The sequence below is a fragment of the Anoplolepis gracilipes genome, chromosome 7 (assembly GCF_047496725.1).
Source record: "Anoplolepis gracilipes chromosome 7, ASM4749672v1, whole genome shotgun sequence".
In the NCBI taxonomy this organism is placed as follows: domain Eukaryota; kingdom Metazoa; phylum Arthropoda; class Insecta; order Hymenoptera; family Formicidae; genus Anoplolepis; species Anoplolepis gracilipes.
Window position 1 is genome coordinate 12,444,952 of NC_132976.1, and position 17,016 is coordinate 12,461,967.

Here is a 17,016-nt window from a genome sequence, read left to right on the forward strand (position 1 = left end):
ATACAGTTCGATCACCTTACGCTGTGTTACAAAAGTTTAATAAAAAAATAGTTACCTTAAAGATGTTGTCCTGTTTCATTTTCTCTGTATTCTCTCACACATACATTGTACTCAAATCATGTATATATCTTGTCTAATAATCTATATAATAATACTATTGTATAATAGTGATGAATTTCTTTCGCGAGTAAGTAGGGCGTTTTAATAAAAACAGTCATTTTTATGTATCAACATTACATACATTTTGGAATATAAAAACCACAAATGACATTTGTACATTAATGATAAATAACTTAAGGACGATGTTATTTCAGACGTTAAGTGTACAAATCTCTGAGAAGTAGGCAAATGAGTTTTGGATAACATTCAATTCACTTCTTCAGCTTACCATTCAATAAGCCTCTTGTTTTTTTCGATATAGACAAAATGCATGAGGAAAATTGCAAAGTATATATCCAACTCTCTAAATAATTAAAATCGATAAAAAAAATAGTTAAATAAGGTGTGTAATTTCTTCAAATAAAGAATACGGAGTATAATTTTGTTGTTATTAATTATAATTATTCGTAAAATAAAAAATGCTGTAAATAAGATTTCAAATCGCATCAGTAAGTGCCAAGAAAAATTCGCTATTGGGGCCCACATTGATGAATCGTATTTGCCGTTAGTACATTATCTTGCATTTCTATGATTATTTTCTTTATAGCTCACAATCTGCGAGTTAGAAATGCTCGTGTTAATGCTGCTTTATATCATATATTTCTTATCAATATAGATACGAAATTTGAATATATTTCATTGATTTGAAAATATTTCGAGATAGATTATAGGTAAGCTTTTGAGATAATGCCTCTTGGAAAAAGTAGGTACTTTAAATTTATCCGTTTTAATCAGTTCATTACTTTTATACATTATATACGTTATCGAGAATTTACTAAAACAAACGTATATTTTTATAGCGCGATCCCTACCATTATCGAATGAGGAATGGAATGAAATATATATACTTAATCTTAGAAACTATATTATCAAAAACACAAAAAAAATAAAAATAAAATAACAGAGAGAAGTAATCGAATACTCTCTTTGATAGGTTTTTTGAAAAAAATATTAAATAAGAAATCTAATATATATGCATTCCAACACAGTTTGACTTCATATCAAATTTTCTTCTTATGTACATTTGAAATGTGATTGCAGAATGTTAATGTATATATTATATTGTGTCTATCACTGTTATCGATGTATGAACTTACTGTATATTAAAATAAACTAAGTATATGTTGAAAAGTTAAATATTCTAGAACGAAATAAGAAAGAATTCGAGAGAGGAAGTAACCAGTCAACGCCATAAATAACATACATAATTCACTCCTGCTCACTCAATGCAAGAAAATGTACTATTTTTATAGATCAGCTAATTGCTATATCTTAAGTAAGAAAGCTTATTTAGAATCAGCATGGTATTTGTTGTGATTTTCTGTGTTTCTTTTTCAGTGCACAGATCCTTTACATTTACTTTCTGTAAATTTTAGTAATTAAAAATTAGTAAATAAATTAAAAATGATAAATTTAATAATCATAAATATATTAATAATTATTTACCTAGATTTCTTAGACGCCCTATCATTTCTTTCTGAACTGTCCTCGCGGGAGCGTTTTTTACTGTTGGACGAAGAATGCGACGACTTACTTTTATCGCGCTTATCATGTTTGTCACTCTTCTTGGGGCTAGACAAACAAATTTCCAAATTATAATGACATTAAAGGAATAAAATTTAACGGTAATCACCTGTGTTTGGATGATTTGGAAGGAGACCCCTTCTTGTGCGAGCCCCCACTCCGTGATCGATCCGTTCTTTAATTATCGAAGCACAAAACTCAATACAATTTTGCAAAAGAGAAACTTGCACTTTACGTAGAAATATATTATTTTTAAGCTATAATAAATCAATTTACCTGTGTTTGTCTGGTGATCGCTTATCCTTACTGCTGGACGAGCTTTTACTCTTTGAATTTGTGGAACTCTTGTGCTTAGAATTATGCCTTATAAACAAAACAAAAAATATGTATTTTTGCTATATTCAATAGATAATAAAATATCAAATATATCTATGTGCATAATACCTGTCTTTTGAAGGAGATGGAGATTGTCTTCGATTTGATTTCTTCTTCTTGCTGGAACTATAATCATCACGGTAACGATCATCTCCTCTCTCTTTGTCCTCTTCGGCCGCTTCTCGTTCCAAATCTGACCAATCTTTACCCGATTCCTCAGAGCTGCCTAACTCTTCTTCTGAAACAAATACACCAAAACAAAATGAAGTAAATTAAAAAGTAAAATTAATAAAATATAATTTAGGACAACACTACCTTCACTATCATCATCTTCAGAAGCTTCAGAGTATTCACTATCATCATCAGATTCTTCCTCGCTCTCCATATCAGATGGCTACAACAAATTAAATATAAATATCATAATGAATTCTTATATAATAATAATAAATTATATAATATATATAATAAATAAATATATATATATAATTTTATATATATATATATATATATATATATATATATATATACATATTTGTTTTTAAAAAATTCATAAAAGATTTTGCACCTCATATGCATCATCTTCTTCTTCCTCTTCATCTTCAACTTCTTCATTTTCTGCATCACTTTCAGGATCTAAGAAAGTCCAGCCTCCACTGTCAAAGAATCCTTCAGGATCGTCTGTTATAGTTTTCATAATTTTTGTCCAATTCAAAGACTGAACACCTTCCGAATATCGAATATCACATGAACTAAAAGAAGCAAATTTTACAATTATAATAATTATAATTATAATAATATACATCATATGTATATTACATCTTTTCCAATGTGGAAAATTGTTAACTTTATGTTAAATATGTCACTTACTTTAACCATTCTTTGACATGATCCAACATATTCATAGGAATGGCATTTACCATCGCTACTTTTCTGTGATAATCTTTGAAGACAAAAATCATGTCAAAGTTCTTCAAATGAAATTGTACTCTTTCAAAATGAACCAATTCAACATCTTCCAATGTAATGACAAATGGAGGCTAAAATTCAATGCAGCACAATGTATTTTTTGCTTTATTTTGAAATATTGATTTTGTTTCACTACAATATATGCATTACCCATTCTGTCAGATTAACCAAACATCCACTAGTTGGTTGAAGCAAGACAGTGCTCCTATATGGTGCACCAGGAAATCCCAAGTCCCGAAATGGAGTATCAAATTCAATCTCTTGCTTTGTCATTCCTTCAACCTTTGTACAACACATAGACACTATCATTAGTATAATTAAATATAAACTCAGTAATCTATAATTTTATATACACGTACCTTTTCACAGAAACTCCTAAAAGCAGTTTTTAATTTATGTCTCAATTCTCGTTCCGACTGTTCAGCGGCAAGATCGTCGCGGTCATGCATGTGTTGGTGTTTACCTAAATCTGTAGTAATTTCTCCAACTTCGGTATAAAACTGTACATCTACATGTTTCTTTTTACCAAACATAATAGCATGCTGAAAAAATAATAAACATTTATATACTTATGTACTGTATCGATGCTAAAAATTTATAGATTATATTAAAATAATTAAAAATTAATATTGCTTTTGTACATAATGTGATAATTAAAAGATATTTCTTTTAGGCATCAATTTTTAATACATACTTTTAAATGGAAATGAAGCAGTATAATCATTTCACCATCACATGGCTGAAAGAAGGCGTTCTTAATGTTATTGTAAAGAATGTCCACTTTATCACCGCGGACTGAAGTGTACCGGAATCCATTTGTGTGCGCTTCTAAACCACCCGTCATTCTCTTTGTGACAATATTCGGTCGAATGTACAGATCTTTTAACTTTGGATTGCCTTTATTTTGCGACAATATTAAAGTATCCTGTTTTACGAGATCCTCTTTCTCTCTTTCTTCCGCTTCTCGATTTTTGAATTTCTTTTGAACCTCTTTAATTAGCCTAAAGGCTGTATTTAAGTTTGACGATGGTGCAGAAATTTCACCGGGCTCTTTGGTATTTGTGCTTCGATATGTTACTTCTTTAACAAACGTTGCATCGGGCTGAGGATAAGATCCACCTTCGTTTCGTCCCATTGTCGCTCCAGGATGAAAAAAGTTTATTCTAAGGTACGTATAATCTCCCTCTACCGACTGTGAAATGTTTTTAATTGTCGATATGTGGAACGGTACTGGAATACCAGAAATAGGTAAAATCACAGTTTCGTACTTCTTATCCACGTATAACTTTAATTCCTTGACCTCTGGTTCACGCGGCATGTGGCTTAAACTTTTGTATGATACTGTGGATTTACGTATTTTCTCTTGTTCTTTGCCGCCAGATTGCTGGGCCAATCGAGCCTTAGCAATTTCGTTCAACTGCTGAGCTAACTCTTTCTGATGTTGCTTTCTCTTCTCTTCCGAACTATGTTCTGTTCTCAATTTAGATTCTATCACAGCTGTTCTTTTTCCGCGTCCGAGGATCTCTGGTTTTGGTTCGTTTTCTTTTCCACTTCCTTCTTCTTCGTCATCTTCGTCATCTTTCACATATATGCCTATATTTTTCACTTTCTTTTTCGATGGAGTCAAATTAGTAGCAGGCTGTCCTTCATTCACCATAACTGTATCGCCTATAAAAAGGGCATAGATTTTCCCTTCCTTGTCCGTTGCATCTGGATTGGTAAGGTTTGCAAGACCAACATTAACATTGAATACCATGCCTTTCTTAGCTATTGCGTTAGTCTTTGGGCCCAAGAGTAAAGAACTTTCTTTAAATTCAATGCCCATAGCAAATCCAAAATTCTTGGTCAAATGATTTAACATTTCTGATTTTTCTTCTTTTACAAATTTAATACCAGCTTCATATACTTCACTTATTTTTGTTCCTGCAACTAACTTTTTCAATATCTCCTCTTCAAGTTGTAGCAAAAAGTTATAATTTTCCTGTAAAAAAATTTCGTAAATTATAAGAGACTCTTTATAAAATAATATTTTATGTAAGAGTTCATGTATTATTACATAATTTTTTATATATTTATATATAATTTTCGTTTTTCCTACATACCTCAATTGTCTTTGTGGGATTAACCAATAAAGTTCTTACTATGTTTGAACAATAGGATTTATAACGTGCTCCTAATGAACAAACAATAACACCAAAATGTAGAGTAGTATTTTTGTCACTAACAGCACTAAACTTAAGTGAATAATTTCCGCCACTTTGTATAATGGCAGGGTAACACATATCAACTTGCGTAATATCTACGCCAGTTACATATTTTTTATTTGTGATGGCTGTATCTACGCCTTCTGCCAATTTTGAATGTTTAACTTTCTGAAATAGACACATAATCACAATTTAAAAAAAAAATTTTTTTTCCTCTCATAAATTCAGTTATAATCTCACATGTAATTAATGAGAAACTGTACCTTGTCTGAATCTATAATCTCCATTATTTGATCTTTCAGATACTTTGTAAAAACATCTACTGATACGAGACAAGCTTTCTTTATAGTAAGTATTTCGGTGTCTTCTTTTGGACACATAACATAAGCAGCCACAGCACTTACATCAACCTAAATTTATACGAAGAAAAGAGAAAAAGATATTTTATAACTTTTAAATTTATATATATGTATATTTATATGTATTATCTTTTTATTTTATTTTTTATCTTATTTTAAAAGCAAATAATGTATATTTTATATTACTCACTGTATCAAAAGATTCATTTTTTAAAGCAGCTCTCCAAGCATCCATAAAAGCACCAGGATAATTTTCCTTTAAAAATACTCCCAAGGTCTTGCCTTTTTTGCTTTGTTTCATTATTTCAATGAGTTTTCCAAAGTTTGCTTTGTCTTCATCACTCTTTAAGATGTTTAAATATTGCTTAATAATACTGATAATTTTGATAATAAAATTTCTTACATAAATTGTGCAATATACATACTCTATCTCTCACAAATAATTTTACAGCCGGTACTCCTGTGTCTTCAGTTTTATGGTTTTCCACCTTCCTCAAAAATTCAATTTTCTTCTTGCTGGCTAAGAAATTAATAGATTCCTCTGTCAGAATCATTATTGTATCCGTAAGTTCATAGCTGAGCAGCCATGTCTAAAAATATTTATACAATTATATTAAATTAGTTATTTTTCTACTCAAAGAAGAATATAATTTATCTTGATACTAGCATGTCCAAGTTTATTTATTTTTCAACTATATGATAAATTTATAATTTAAATAAATATATATTGCAAAAAGAAGAGAAAACATCAGCCCATCATTGTGATGGATTACTTGTAACGAATACAGAAGAGATCTACAGTTAAGATTTATGAAAACTCTAGCTCTAAAATATATATACATACCTGCAATGCTATGGACTTGCTGTAGACGATGTCTTCGTCGGAGCCGACAGCAGATACGAGACAGTCCATCTTACCGAAACTGTCATCTGTGCCGACTTCCCCATCCTGTCGAGAACAAAAGATTTATAAAAAATGGAAATAAATAGAGTTGGCTCGTCGAGGAACGGCGCGAGACACGTGCATCCCCGGCGTACGCATACACACCGCACGCTTACCTTCCACGCGGCGTACAGACGCTTCATGCGTCGGAAAAACATATCCTTGTCAAGAGACACGCTTGCCATGATTTCTGTATGTTGACGCGCAGATACGGCGGTAGAGATAGCCACAGGTAGCTTCGGCTCGACACTTCCGTTACCGCCGCCGTCCGTCGACAATAACTGGCGGCGACTACAGCTGCGGAGATGGCGGGATTTGTACGGATTTACATATATAACCAAACCAACCGCAAAAAACACCAAACACACGCAACACACCGCGATGCTGCGATGCGAATATTACGGGCTCTCGCACACAGGACGCGGCAACGCGTCCCGCGCAGCTCTTCCGAAGAGGCGGGAGATTGATTGGCTGCTCTTTACGACGCCGAGAAAGTGACACGTGATTCGCGCAGCTGCCAATAACGTCGTCGCTTTTCTGGAAAGGATCAAAACGTTATTGGACAGATAAATTTGTGCGTCATACAATCGTTTTATGGCGCATGCCCGAAATTTTTTGTGTTCCAAAAGTCATTATACAAAGCGATTAGAATTACAAAGAGACATGAGAAATTTTTAAATGAATCTCTTTTTACGTTATATCGTCAAATTAAAAATATTTCTTATTAGATATGTTAATAATAAAAACAATACGCAGCTTCCAGAAAATGTTTAGGCTTTATTATATAACGTTTTCAGATTTTATTTAAAACGAGATCTTAAATTATAAAACACTATGAATAGAGAAAATGGCAGAACCAATCACCTATCGGGACAAAGATTTCTCTATCCTGATTGGTCAATCAAATGCTAACAGCGTCAAGCGACAGAGCCAAAATGTTTGTTTTTTATTCATGTACTACTAAACTAGTGCAATAAGTTAGAATAAGACAAATATACTTTTTCTCGTTCTAACTTACTGCACTAGTTCAGGAGTGCAGGAATAAAAAACAAACCTACAGTCGGACCTCTTATCCTACGACCCTTTTATGCTACGAAACCTCTTTTAAGGCACAATTTCACGCAGCGAGTAAAAGCTGGCGTTTTACTCCCACTCCATCAATTTTCGCCAGAATGACGAATCCAGCTAATAAACCACAGACTTCTATATAATACTAAACTGCTGACTCCTTATGTATAAGGCAGCTCTAATTTTATGTACAAACAAGTATGTATGACATCCCTTTCTGTGCATGCGCTGTGAAGGCGCGTGTTGCACGCATGTATATACATACTAAGTATGATAAACAAGCTTATATAAAAGATATAAAATAACTGCACATTTGTATCCCATAATTTAATATTTATATTTCTTACTTTTTTTTATTAACACGACATGTGTTCTGACAAGAATTAGAGACCAAAAGCAGGTTAGAAGTACATGTACTGATCATAATAGCGTCGGCACATGTCAGCGCATGCGCAGAAAAGGTCACCTTAGCGCTAATAGTATCTCCCCGAACGCGCTCTTAGTACATAAAATTCGAGGACATTTTATATAAGCAAAATCTACGGAGTTAGCAATCTAGTATTATATAGAAGTCTGTGGAATAAACGCTCAAAGTTCGACACAGTCCAACTTTTAGCGAATTGAAGCAACGCTGAAATTTAAATTATTTTAATTAAAAGTGTATAAAAGAAGAAATTATGGCTGAAGAGTTTAATCAATTGACAGCACCCAAAAATATGGACGAAGTTAGTATATATTATATACATACAGTATTTTTTAATTTATATACATACAGTAAATTTTAAAAATTTAAAAATTTTTTTAAATCGGAGTTACCCAAAACCTTTTTTTCTTATATTTATTTCTTTTTTTTTAATAAACACAGCAGCAGCTATACGCCGTCTTCTAATTTCAGCTATAACCGCTACTGTATGTCTATATTTTATGTACTCGACGTATTGATTATATTCTAACTCCATTTTTGCGGTTATGTCAGTAATTGTCGCTTTTTAAACGCTTTGCGTTGTGATGAAATGGGGGTAAAACGCCAGCTTTTATTCGCTCCATGAAAAGGACAGAGACGATAGCGAACAGCTTTTTAACGCTACTTTGCGTGGCGGTGGAGTGGGGGTAAAACGCCAGCTTTTACTCGCTGCGTGAAATTGTGCCTTTATCCTACGACAAAAAATCCTCTCATGCTACGACCGCGAAAGGGGAATTATATCCCCACTCTCAAATTTTTGTTGTAGGATCAGAGGTTTAAGGGGAAGATTCCGGACCGAAAATAATAAAATATATAAAATATATAAATTATATAAATTATATAAAATAAAAATATAAAATATAATAAATATATAAAATACTAGACCGCTAACTTTTATTTCCTAGACGGTTCGGTATATAATATACAATTTGTATGTACATAATAACCACAGACTTTTATATAATATTAGACTGCTAACTCCCTAGATTTTGCTTATATAAAGTGTCCTCGAATTTTATGTACTAAGGGCGCATTCGGAGAGATACTATTAGCGCTAACAGTGTCGTTCTGTTTTTGTTACTCATTAAAAGTTGAACAAAGATAGAACAATGCTGTTAGCGCTAATAGCGTCTCCCCGAACGCGCCCTAAGGTGACCCTTTCTGTATAAATAAATAAATTTAGATTTGTACATACAAGATCAAATTGTAAATAAAACAAATATATAATATATTAAGTATAAATTTTAACTTAAAGAATGTTATATTTATTTATAATAAATCTTTCTCTCTCTCTCTTTCTCTCTATAAATTATTCTTTTATATAAACCGCATTTTGGTATTCACTGACAGTACTGTAAATCTATTTAATTTGTCACATGCACTTTAGATTTTCAATACTGACAATGATTATCAACAAAACACCGCCTTCAAAGTGACGTTTAAAAATATAAACAGACAATATTTCATTGTTTGTAAGAAATATATATATTTCCATTAAATTGATAACAAACATAGAATTTTATATTAATTATCAAGAATAACATTTATTTATAAGAACACTTATAGTTATTTAGTCACTTATAAAAATAATTAAATATTTTACATAACTTTGTATAAACTGAAATACATATAAACATATAGAAATATATAATAAAAAACATAACTTGTATCTATAGCATATTATTAACAAAAGTCATTTTATCATATTTATAGATATATTATTTACATGTATTACTTTTGAGCGCTTCTTCCTCCTTTAAAAGTTTTACAAGAACAATCTGCTCCTCTGTTTCAGCAATCTTTATTTTTTTTACGATGAAGCTTGCGCTGTTGCTCAATTGTTTCGCGTATTTTTATTAATCGTAACTCTTTTTCGTCACGGATATTCTGAAAATCGAAATTATTTTATTATTAGTATTTCATTATCATTAATTTATTGCAATAAAGATTATTACGTACTTTTTTCTACCTTAATTTTAAAAAGTGACAATAAAATCTTATTTATATTAATAATAATAATTATTTATATAATCTATTAAAAAATTAATATAACCTAATTCATAAAATTTACTTCTATATTTTTAATATTTGAAGTAGCTTTTTTTCCTTTTAATGCGTTAACACTTGCAGTAACTTTTTTTTCTGATATATTGTTTATGCTTGATGTGGCCCTTTTTTCTACTGATGTGCTATTCCTTGAAATAGCTATTTTTTCTTTTGGTGTGCTAAATGATGTAGATAAAATATTTTGATGGATATAATCTTCATGACAGATATCATCAATGTTCTCATTCTCTTTCTCACTTTCATCTTCGATGACTATTCTTTCAGACGCACAATCCATTTTTACATTATCTGAAAAGCAAAAAATAAAGAATAAATTATTATTACCATATATGTATAATAATAGAATAATAAAAAAATAAGAATTATATGTAGTGCTTATACATTCTTTCTCAAATACTGCTGTGCTGTCGAATGGGCAATCAATTTCGACATCTAAATTTGCATTTGTTGCATCCATGAATGCCATCACTGGATCATTCGGTTGTACTGATGGAGGACCTCCACCTGTCATAAGCCGTTCGTGCCGCATTGTCGTATTTAATTTTCGTTTTCTAAAATAATTAATTAATAATATAATTATTATTAAAATATTATATAACAAGCCAAGTATATAAAAGTGTATATAGGAAGAAGAATATGTGTGCACTTAAAATAATTATGTAACCTCATCATTAATAAAATTATTAGTAAAATTATTATTTTTACCTTTGTTTCATATTATCCCAGCATTTTTTCAGCTGTTTGCTAGAGCGAGGTGTACATCCTTCGTTATCAAATTTTTTTGTGATTCTTTCCCATGCATCCACCTTATCTTTTAGATCTGAAGCACCTGTTTTTTTATTTTCGATAGCTTTTTCTTCTGAAACAAGCTGCGCCAAGAGCATTCTCTCCCGTTCCGTATAATGAACATTTTTATTATCCATTATATTTGCAATGCAATCACAATTTGCACAAAAAATAATAAATAAATATACTTTTAACTTAACTTATTTGTAACTCAATCATTTGAAAGTTTATATGTGAAATTAGTTGCAGGCGTGTAAAACAATGTTGTCTCTAGTAAATCCCTAAAAATCCCTAAAATATTCTTTCCTTTTGGAAGGAAGACTCGAGATTCATCTATGAAATAAGACAGCCTTGGAGATTCAAAGAATTCTTCATTAAGGTTTCCTCCACCCTTGAGATAAGGACGGACTATGAATACGGGTATAAGGCTTACTACAGCTATTGTAGACCCGGCCTAAGGAGTTAGCAGTCTAGTAATATATAGAAGTCTGTAATTGCGGTATGTACTTTATAATCTAGTGACTTTAGGTATTCTAGTAATAATACATATATAAGATGTTTTTAGTTCCTATGATCATGGCCAACAGTAAACAGGTGTGTATACGAAAACATAACGTAAAAATTTGAAAAATATTTGTATTGTCTCTTGATAATCTTAATGTATTATTACATCTAAGTATATGTCATTGCAGCTTTGTAATTGTATAAAATTAATTCTTAAAAGTCCCATATGAGTAATTTAACTCTATCAATATTTTAACAACATAATATTTCAAAGGCCTTTAAAAAATATATAAACTTCATTTTCTAACTTTTTTGTACATAATTATTTTCTACAAGTGTCAAGGAGTAAACGTAGATTTTTTTCAAGCACTTTGAGACAATTAAGCAACTGCAAGAACAGCACCAAAAAAAAAAAAAAAAATGTATGATGTACTAGGGTTGGGCAAGTTTATAAATTACATCTTGAACTTTTATTGCAGACTACATTTGAGGATTTTCAAATAGATGAACGATTCAAGAAACTGGAACGCTCCTTGAAATTGGCTGTGCTGAGGAAGGCACACAGTGATAATGGAGAAGTGTTGCTTCCTACAACAGGCCAGTCCAGCATCTCCAGCATCAATATGGATAGTTTAGATTGCAGTTACGTGACTCCATCATTGCAAACTTCTGTAGTTAAGAGCGAGGTCTTGGCATCCAGTAATAATCTGAGAAACTTACTCTTGACAAAGAGAAGTTACAACAACCGAGAAATAATGGCCACATCCAGTGTTAAACAGTACAATGTCAAGCAGGATGCTCACTTGAATGATCGACATATTATGCCACCCCCGATAAGGAACACAGTTTATCGCACTTCCAAAGAAACACAAGACAAAGTCCTTACAGACGCATCAAATTCACTTAATGGGTCTGCTCATAATAAATCTTCTACAGTGAATACTTTATCTTTGAAAAGTGCTAGTTATATATCCACTAATTCAAATACTAACAAAGAATACAAGCAGTCTCTTGTTGCATCTATCAGTGATCTTCAGAGAATTGACAGAATATTTTTAAAATGGAGAGTTTTGCTGAATGATCATTACGAATTAATAATTAAGGGAACATTAGAATGGTAAATACATAACATACACTTTATTAATTTGAGTATAAACATTTTTTTTAAATTTAAATATGTATTTAACAGTGGAAGAGTTGCACGTAGCAAACCAGTCATAAGAAGATACTCTGCGACATGTGTTGAGTCTAAATATAAACATAAATATATCCTTGAAGGAAATATTGTTGATGAAAGAAATGGTAATTATATAAAGTTTATTTTAACATATGTATACACATATATAATATTAATATATACAATATTAATAATTTATATATTTTTTATATAGTATTACCCAATTATATTCGTGAAAAATTTTATAATGGTTTTCCTGACGATTGGGAGAACGTTCATCAGATATGGAAAACATACATTAGTCAAGGGTGTCCAGTAACATTTCGTTGGCCTACTCCTATTACTGATAGCGATGATGATTTAAAAAGTGAATTAACAGAATTAACTTATATACGCATGACAAATAATAAGACTATTCCTATGGAAACTCATAAATCGATTGAATGTATTAAGTCTAAAAGTTCAAGCAACAAATCTTCAAAAAATGAGGAAAAATATCAGAATTGTTCTACTCATAGTATCCAAAGATGCAAAGAAAACGCTTCATCTGTAAAACCTCTTTTCTCCAACCTTGAAAAAGATATAATTCCAATTGCGCAAACAAGAAACGTAAAGTTAGCACACGATGAGAACAACAAACAGGACATTGAAAATTCAGTGTTCAGTTCCGGAAGAATGAATAAATTAAAAGACATTATCCATGAGGATAAGCTACATATAATTATCAATAATTTGGCGGATAGAAATTGTTCTCCAAAATATATCGACAAAATTATCGAGATGTTTGAGTGCTTGGATTACGTAATGTCTTACAGAGCGAAATCGGAATGTAATGATGACTCGGCGGTTTTTGTGAATTGTGGAACGTCGTCCAAACTCGACGCGTATCCTCTGCAATCAAGTCTCTCGCGTGATGACAATTGTATGACTACTAATAAGCTTGAGAACGATGTAACAAAACAATGGAAAACTGACGTGCATTCTACTAGTATCTCTACTGACTCAAGATATAGGAGGATAAAAAATGATTCTAATGATTCTAATCAATTTTGGACTCCAATAAATATTAAGTCGAAGCACGATAATAATAGTTCAGATGAATTAGAGAGCGAGACGTACACGAGCGTACCCAAAATATTTTCGAAGGTTGAACGAGTCTTACAAGCCAGAAAAGTATCCGGAAAAATGTACAAGCATAAACTGAGGAAGAAATCATCAAATTCACAACGCAACAAAGGAATCAAATACGAGAGATCTGCTCACACAGTGACTTCAATCGCTAACAATAATAAGAGTTTACTCTCAGATGAATCCGGTATTAGTATCACGGAGGATGAAGTAAAAGTGATAAATACGAGAAAATGTCATGAAATAAATATCGCCCAAAAATCGCAAGGAGATACCTTTTGTAGCCATTCGGAAATTCGGAGAAATAATTTCGATGTGAATAGACCTGCAGTGCAAACTGAACAACCGCTCGATGCCTTTGAAAAACAAAAAATTACCTCGAATGCCTTTATAAAGGAACAAAAAGTTCCATTTAGAGTTGAAGAAAATGCACGTTCGCAATTTACTGATGTGGATATTGATTACAATTCTGACATTGATGTTGCGACTGTAAGCACGAATACGAGAGACGGAAATGCGATAGGATCGCATCTGGATCAAGATATTGTCGTAATCAGTAGCGAGAGTAACAGTAACTTCCCTGAAAAACCTCTCGTCTCGCGAGAATTACACAGAGAATTTATCGAACAGCCAAGAAGTGAAACTGCAATGAAGAGATCGAAACCTAGCATTATCAGTTCAGTGCCGGTAAACCTCAAGTTAAAGATAAAGAAAGCAGATTCCAAGTCAGAACAATTACAATATGTGAGTATTGTAGAGAATGAGGAAGATAAACGATATATAAACGACGTTCACCCATTAGAAGTTCAGAAAAAGAAATGTGTATCAAAAACGGCAGTCGATGATAAAAAGAAAATCTATCCAACAAATAAGGAAACAAATGAATCGAATATGAATCCTGTTAATTTGACGAAACCAACGATGAGGAATTCAACAGGAATTGAACAGTATAAAAGCAACGAGCTCGAAAGTCATCCTAAAGTGCTGTGCGCGTGGATGCCAAAAGTAATATATTATGCGAAATCAAAATCTGAATTGGGTTTAACCTTTGAAGGAAAATTGCTCAAGTGAGTGTTCTTAAATTAATTAATTAATATTTAATAAATTTAATTAAGGTAAAACTCCTGTTTAGGGCAGGATGCTCCAATGACCTTGACATGTTGTCCTGAGTAACTTTCAAAAAGTTTTAGCCGTTGCTCCCCTAAACAGGAGTTTTACCTTAATTAATTTCATTAATAATCACATGACGATATGTAAATTGTATTTCTTCGGTTTCTAGTGAAGCTGGTCACGTTGTGCATAGAAAATTTACGACGGACATTGTGTTGAAACGACTATCGGCTACGCTGATCGAAACTGTGAATCACGAGTTTTACCAGCTTTCCGGATACTTGAAGGATAATAAACATGGTAGAGTATCCAAAATTCAATAATGAACGATAATAGGCTTACTACGAATATTTGTCAATTTTAATTATTTTTATTTTTTGCATTATCTAGTTATTCACAAGGAACTTGCAAAACAATGTCGTAATGGATGTCCAACGAAGATCCAACAATTTTGTCTGACTTGGAAAAGGTTGCAAAACTGTATGTGATGTGATTTTCTTCATATTTTTCATTTTTTATATTAAGCTTACGTGTTTTGTGAGAAATTTTTTGTTTCTTAGGTGAAATGCAAAAAATAAGAGAGAAACCTCACAATGTATCCGTGGACTTGCTGAATACATCTATTAGTTCGCGAGGTCGTAGAATCGTGCCTCCCTTATCTTATTGGACAGGTGAGAAAGAGAGAGGAAAGAAGAGAATAAATAAATAATAAAAAATAAAATGTAGAAATAGAATAGATCGATTTTTTTATTAAATAGAAGATAACTTTCTATTTATTTAAAAGGTCTTTATATAAATGTTATTTATTATACAGGTGAACGTGTAGCTTTGAAAGATAATAATCTAGTTTATGATCCAGGCAATTCACTGGAATCATCATTTTCACTAATTGAAACTTCAAAAGAAGCAATGGTAAGTTATGAATTATAAAAATGTGTCAAATTATTTCTCATAGTATTACTCTACGCGAATGTACACATTTTTTTATATTACATGAAATATAGAGTACTGAAGAAACAAAGAAACCGAGAGCAACTTCCAAAAACACATCGAAAAAACAGAAACTGTTGTCCAAATCTAATGAGATTCCTGATACAAATAAAAATCATGTAAGTACAATATATTATATATAATATTTCTACTAAATATAAATTATTAACGAAAAATGTTTACTTTCAATTTAGACGATCGTTATTGAAAAAATTCAATCTTCGAACAAGTCACCTAAGACTAAAGCTGCGAATGGCACGAAAAGACCGTATAAATCGAACAAATCTCGGAAATCCCGAATTAATGGCAGGCGACATATAAAACAAAATTTGACGTTCTCATCGACTGATTCTAGTGAAGAAGAGCAAAAAATACTTCCGTCAAAGGTAACGTAAAATGATTTATAAACAAAAATGAAATTTCCGTCATTGTTTTACTTTTCACATTATATATGTATATCTTCGAGAGATCACGCACAATTTTCTTTTTATGCAGCGTATGCACATTCAACCAAATACAGAAACCCCATCGCAATATACGATGACATTGAGGAAACGGTATGATAGAGACATCCCTGAATAAAGCCTCGCGTAGGAATACGATTAACTCCAGTAACATTAATGTGTATTATACATTTTTATTTAGATGATGTAATATTGCATAAACCAATTTATATTACGATGTGTTATTTTAGGTATTCACCAGCAAAGAAAACAAAACACAACATGACATATACTTATTATAGGAATATTTCATTGACAGAAGACTTTCTATCAGAAGTAACATCTATGTAAATCTCAATAATTGGTTAAAATATTTTTGTGCCACATACCACATGTGTGACATTAAACGCACAAAAATACACGCGAAAATTTTATTCCAAAAGATTTTTCTTCTATATATATATCTATCACTAAATATATATTAATTTTTTTATATAGTATTTTTATATCTTGGAAATTGTAAAGAAAAATTGCAAAATATAATAGAATAAGACCATCCTTGCGATTTTCTTGTGCGTTTACGACACTATATAAAAAAGAAAGTCATTATTAATTAATAAAAAAAATGTGATATAATAAAAATGTGATATATATAATAATGAAAAAATATTCTTGCACAGAACTTGTCATGATTATTTTTGTAATTTAAAAGATAGAAATAAAGAAAGATTATACATAATATATAGGATG

At 31.4% G+C, this 17,016-nt stretch overlaps 3 protein-coding genes across 9 annotated transcripts; 1 reads left to right on the plus strand and 2 right to left on the minus strand.

Moving 5' to 3' along the window:
• Positions 1-217: 217 nt before the first annotated feature.
• On the minus strand, positions 218-6,972 carry Dre4 (SPT16 homolog, facilitates chromatin remodeling subunit dre4). Of its 3 annotated transcripts, none has more exons than XM_072895502.1 (17): positions 6,647-6,970; positions 6,432-6,536; positions 6,013-6,177; positions 5,778-5,930; positions 5,492-5,638; positions 5,127-5,396; positions 3,719-5,005; positions 3,384-3,566; positions 3,175-3,306; positions 2,926-3,095; positions 2,624-2,807; positions 2,374-2,452; positions 2,128-2,293; positions 1,960-2,046; positions 1,793-1,858; positions 1,606-1,731; positions 218-1,522 (listed from the first exon to the last, which is right to left on the minus strand). In XM_072895502.1, exons 1-17 carry the CDS (start codon positions 6,713-6,715, stop codon positions 1,516-1,518), a joined length of 3,396 nt encoding a protein of 1,131 aa, XP_072751603.1. In that variant the 5' UTR covers positions 6,716-6,970; the 3' UTR covers positions 218-1,515. The 3 variants fall into 3 exon arrangements, with proteins under 3 accessions (XP_072751603.1, XP_072751602.1, XP_072751604.1); XM_072895501.1 differs by having other exon boundaries at positions 2,128-2,296; positions 6,647-6,969; XM_072895503.1 differs by lacking the exon at positions 1,793-1,858 and having other exon boundaries at positions 2,128-2,296; positions 6,647-6,972.
• A 2,808-nt stretch (positions 6,973-9,780) lies between these two features.
• On the minus strand, positions 9,781-11,082 carry LOC140667923 (uncharacterized). Of its 2 annotated transcripts, none has more exons than XM_072896299.1 (4): positions 10,834-11,082; positions 10,510-10,679; positions 10,133-10,416; positions 9,781-9,948 (listed from the first exon to the last, which is right to left on the minus strand). In XM_072896299.1, the coding sequence occupies exons 1-4, from the start codon at positions 11,049-11,051 to the stop codon at positions 9,853-9,855; spliced, it is 768 nt and encodes a 255-aa protein (XP_072752400.1). In that variant the 5' UTR covers positions 11,052-11,082; the 3' UTR covers positions 9,781-9,852. The 2 variants fall into 2 exon arrangements, with proteins under 2 accessions (XP_072752400.1, XP_072752401.1); XM_072896300.1 differs by having other exon boundaries at positions 10,115-10,416; positions 10,834-11,079.
• A 383-nt stretch (positions 11,083-11,465) lies between these two features.
• On the plus strand, positions 11,466-16,733 carry LOC140667766 (uncharacterized). Of its 4 annotated transcripts, none has more exons than XM_072895991.1 (12): positions 11,466-11,508; positions 11,898-12,535; positions 12,608-12,720; positions 12,810-14,790; positions 15,003-15,133; positions 15,224-15,313; positions 15,394-15,504; positions 15,648-15,745; positions 15,838-15,942; positions 16,018-16,209; positions 16,319-16,447; positions 16,518-16,733. In XM_072895991.1, the coding sequence occupies exons 1-11, from the start codon at positions 11,470-11,472 to the stop codon at positions 16,403-16,405; spliced, it is 3,585 nt and encodes a 1,194-aa protein (XP_072752092.1). In that variant the 5' UTR covers positions 11,466-11,469; the 3' UTR covers positions 16,406-16,447; positions 16,518-16,733. The 4 variants fall into 4 exon arrangements, with proteins under 4 accessions (XP_072752092.1, XP_072752093.1, XP_072752094.1 ...); XM_072895992.1 differs by having other exon boundaries at positions 16,319-16,434; XM_072895993.1 differs by having other exon boundaries at positions 16,319-16,413.
• The last annotated feature ends 283 nt before the right edge of the window (positions 16,734-17,016 follow it).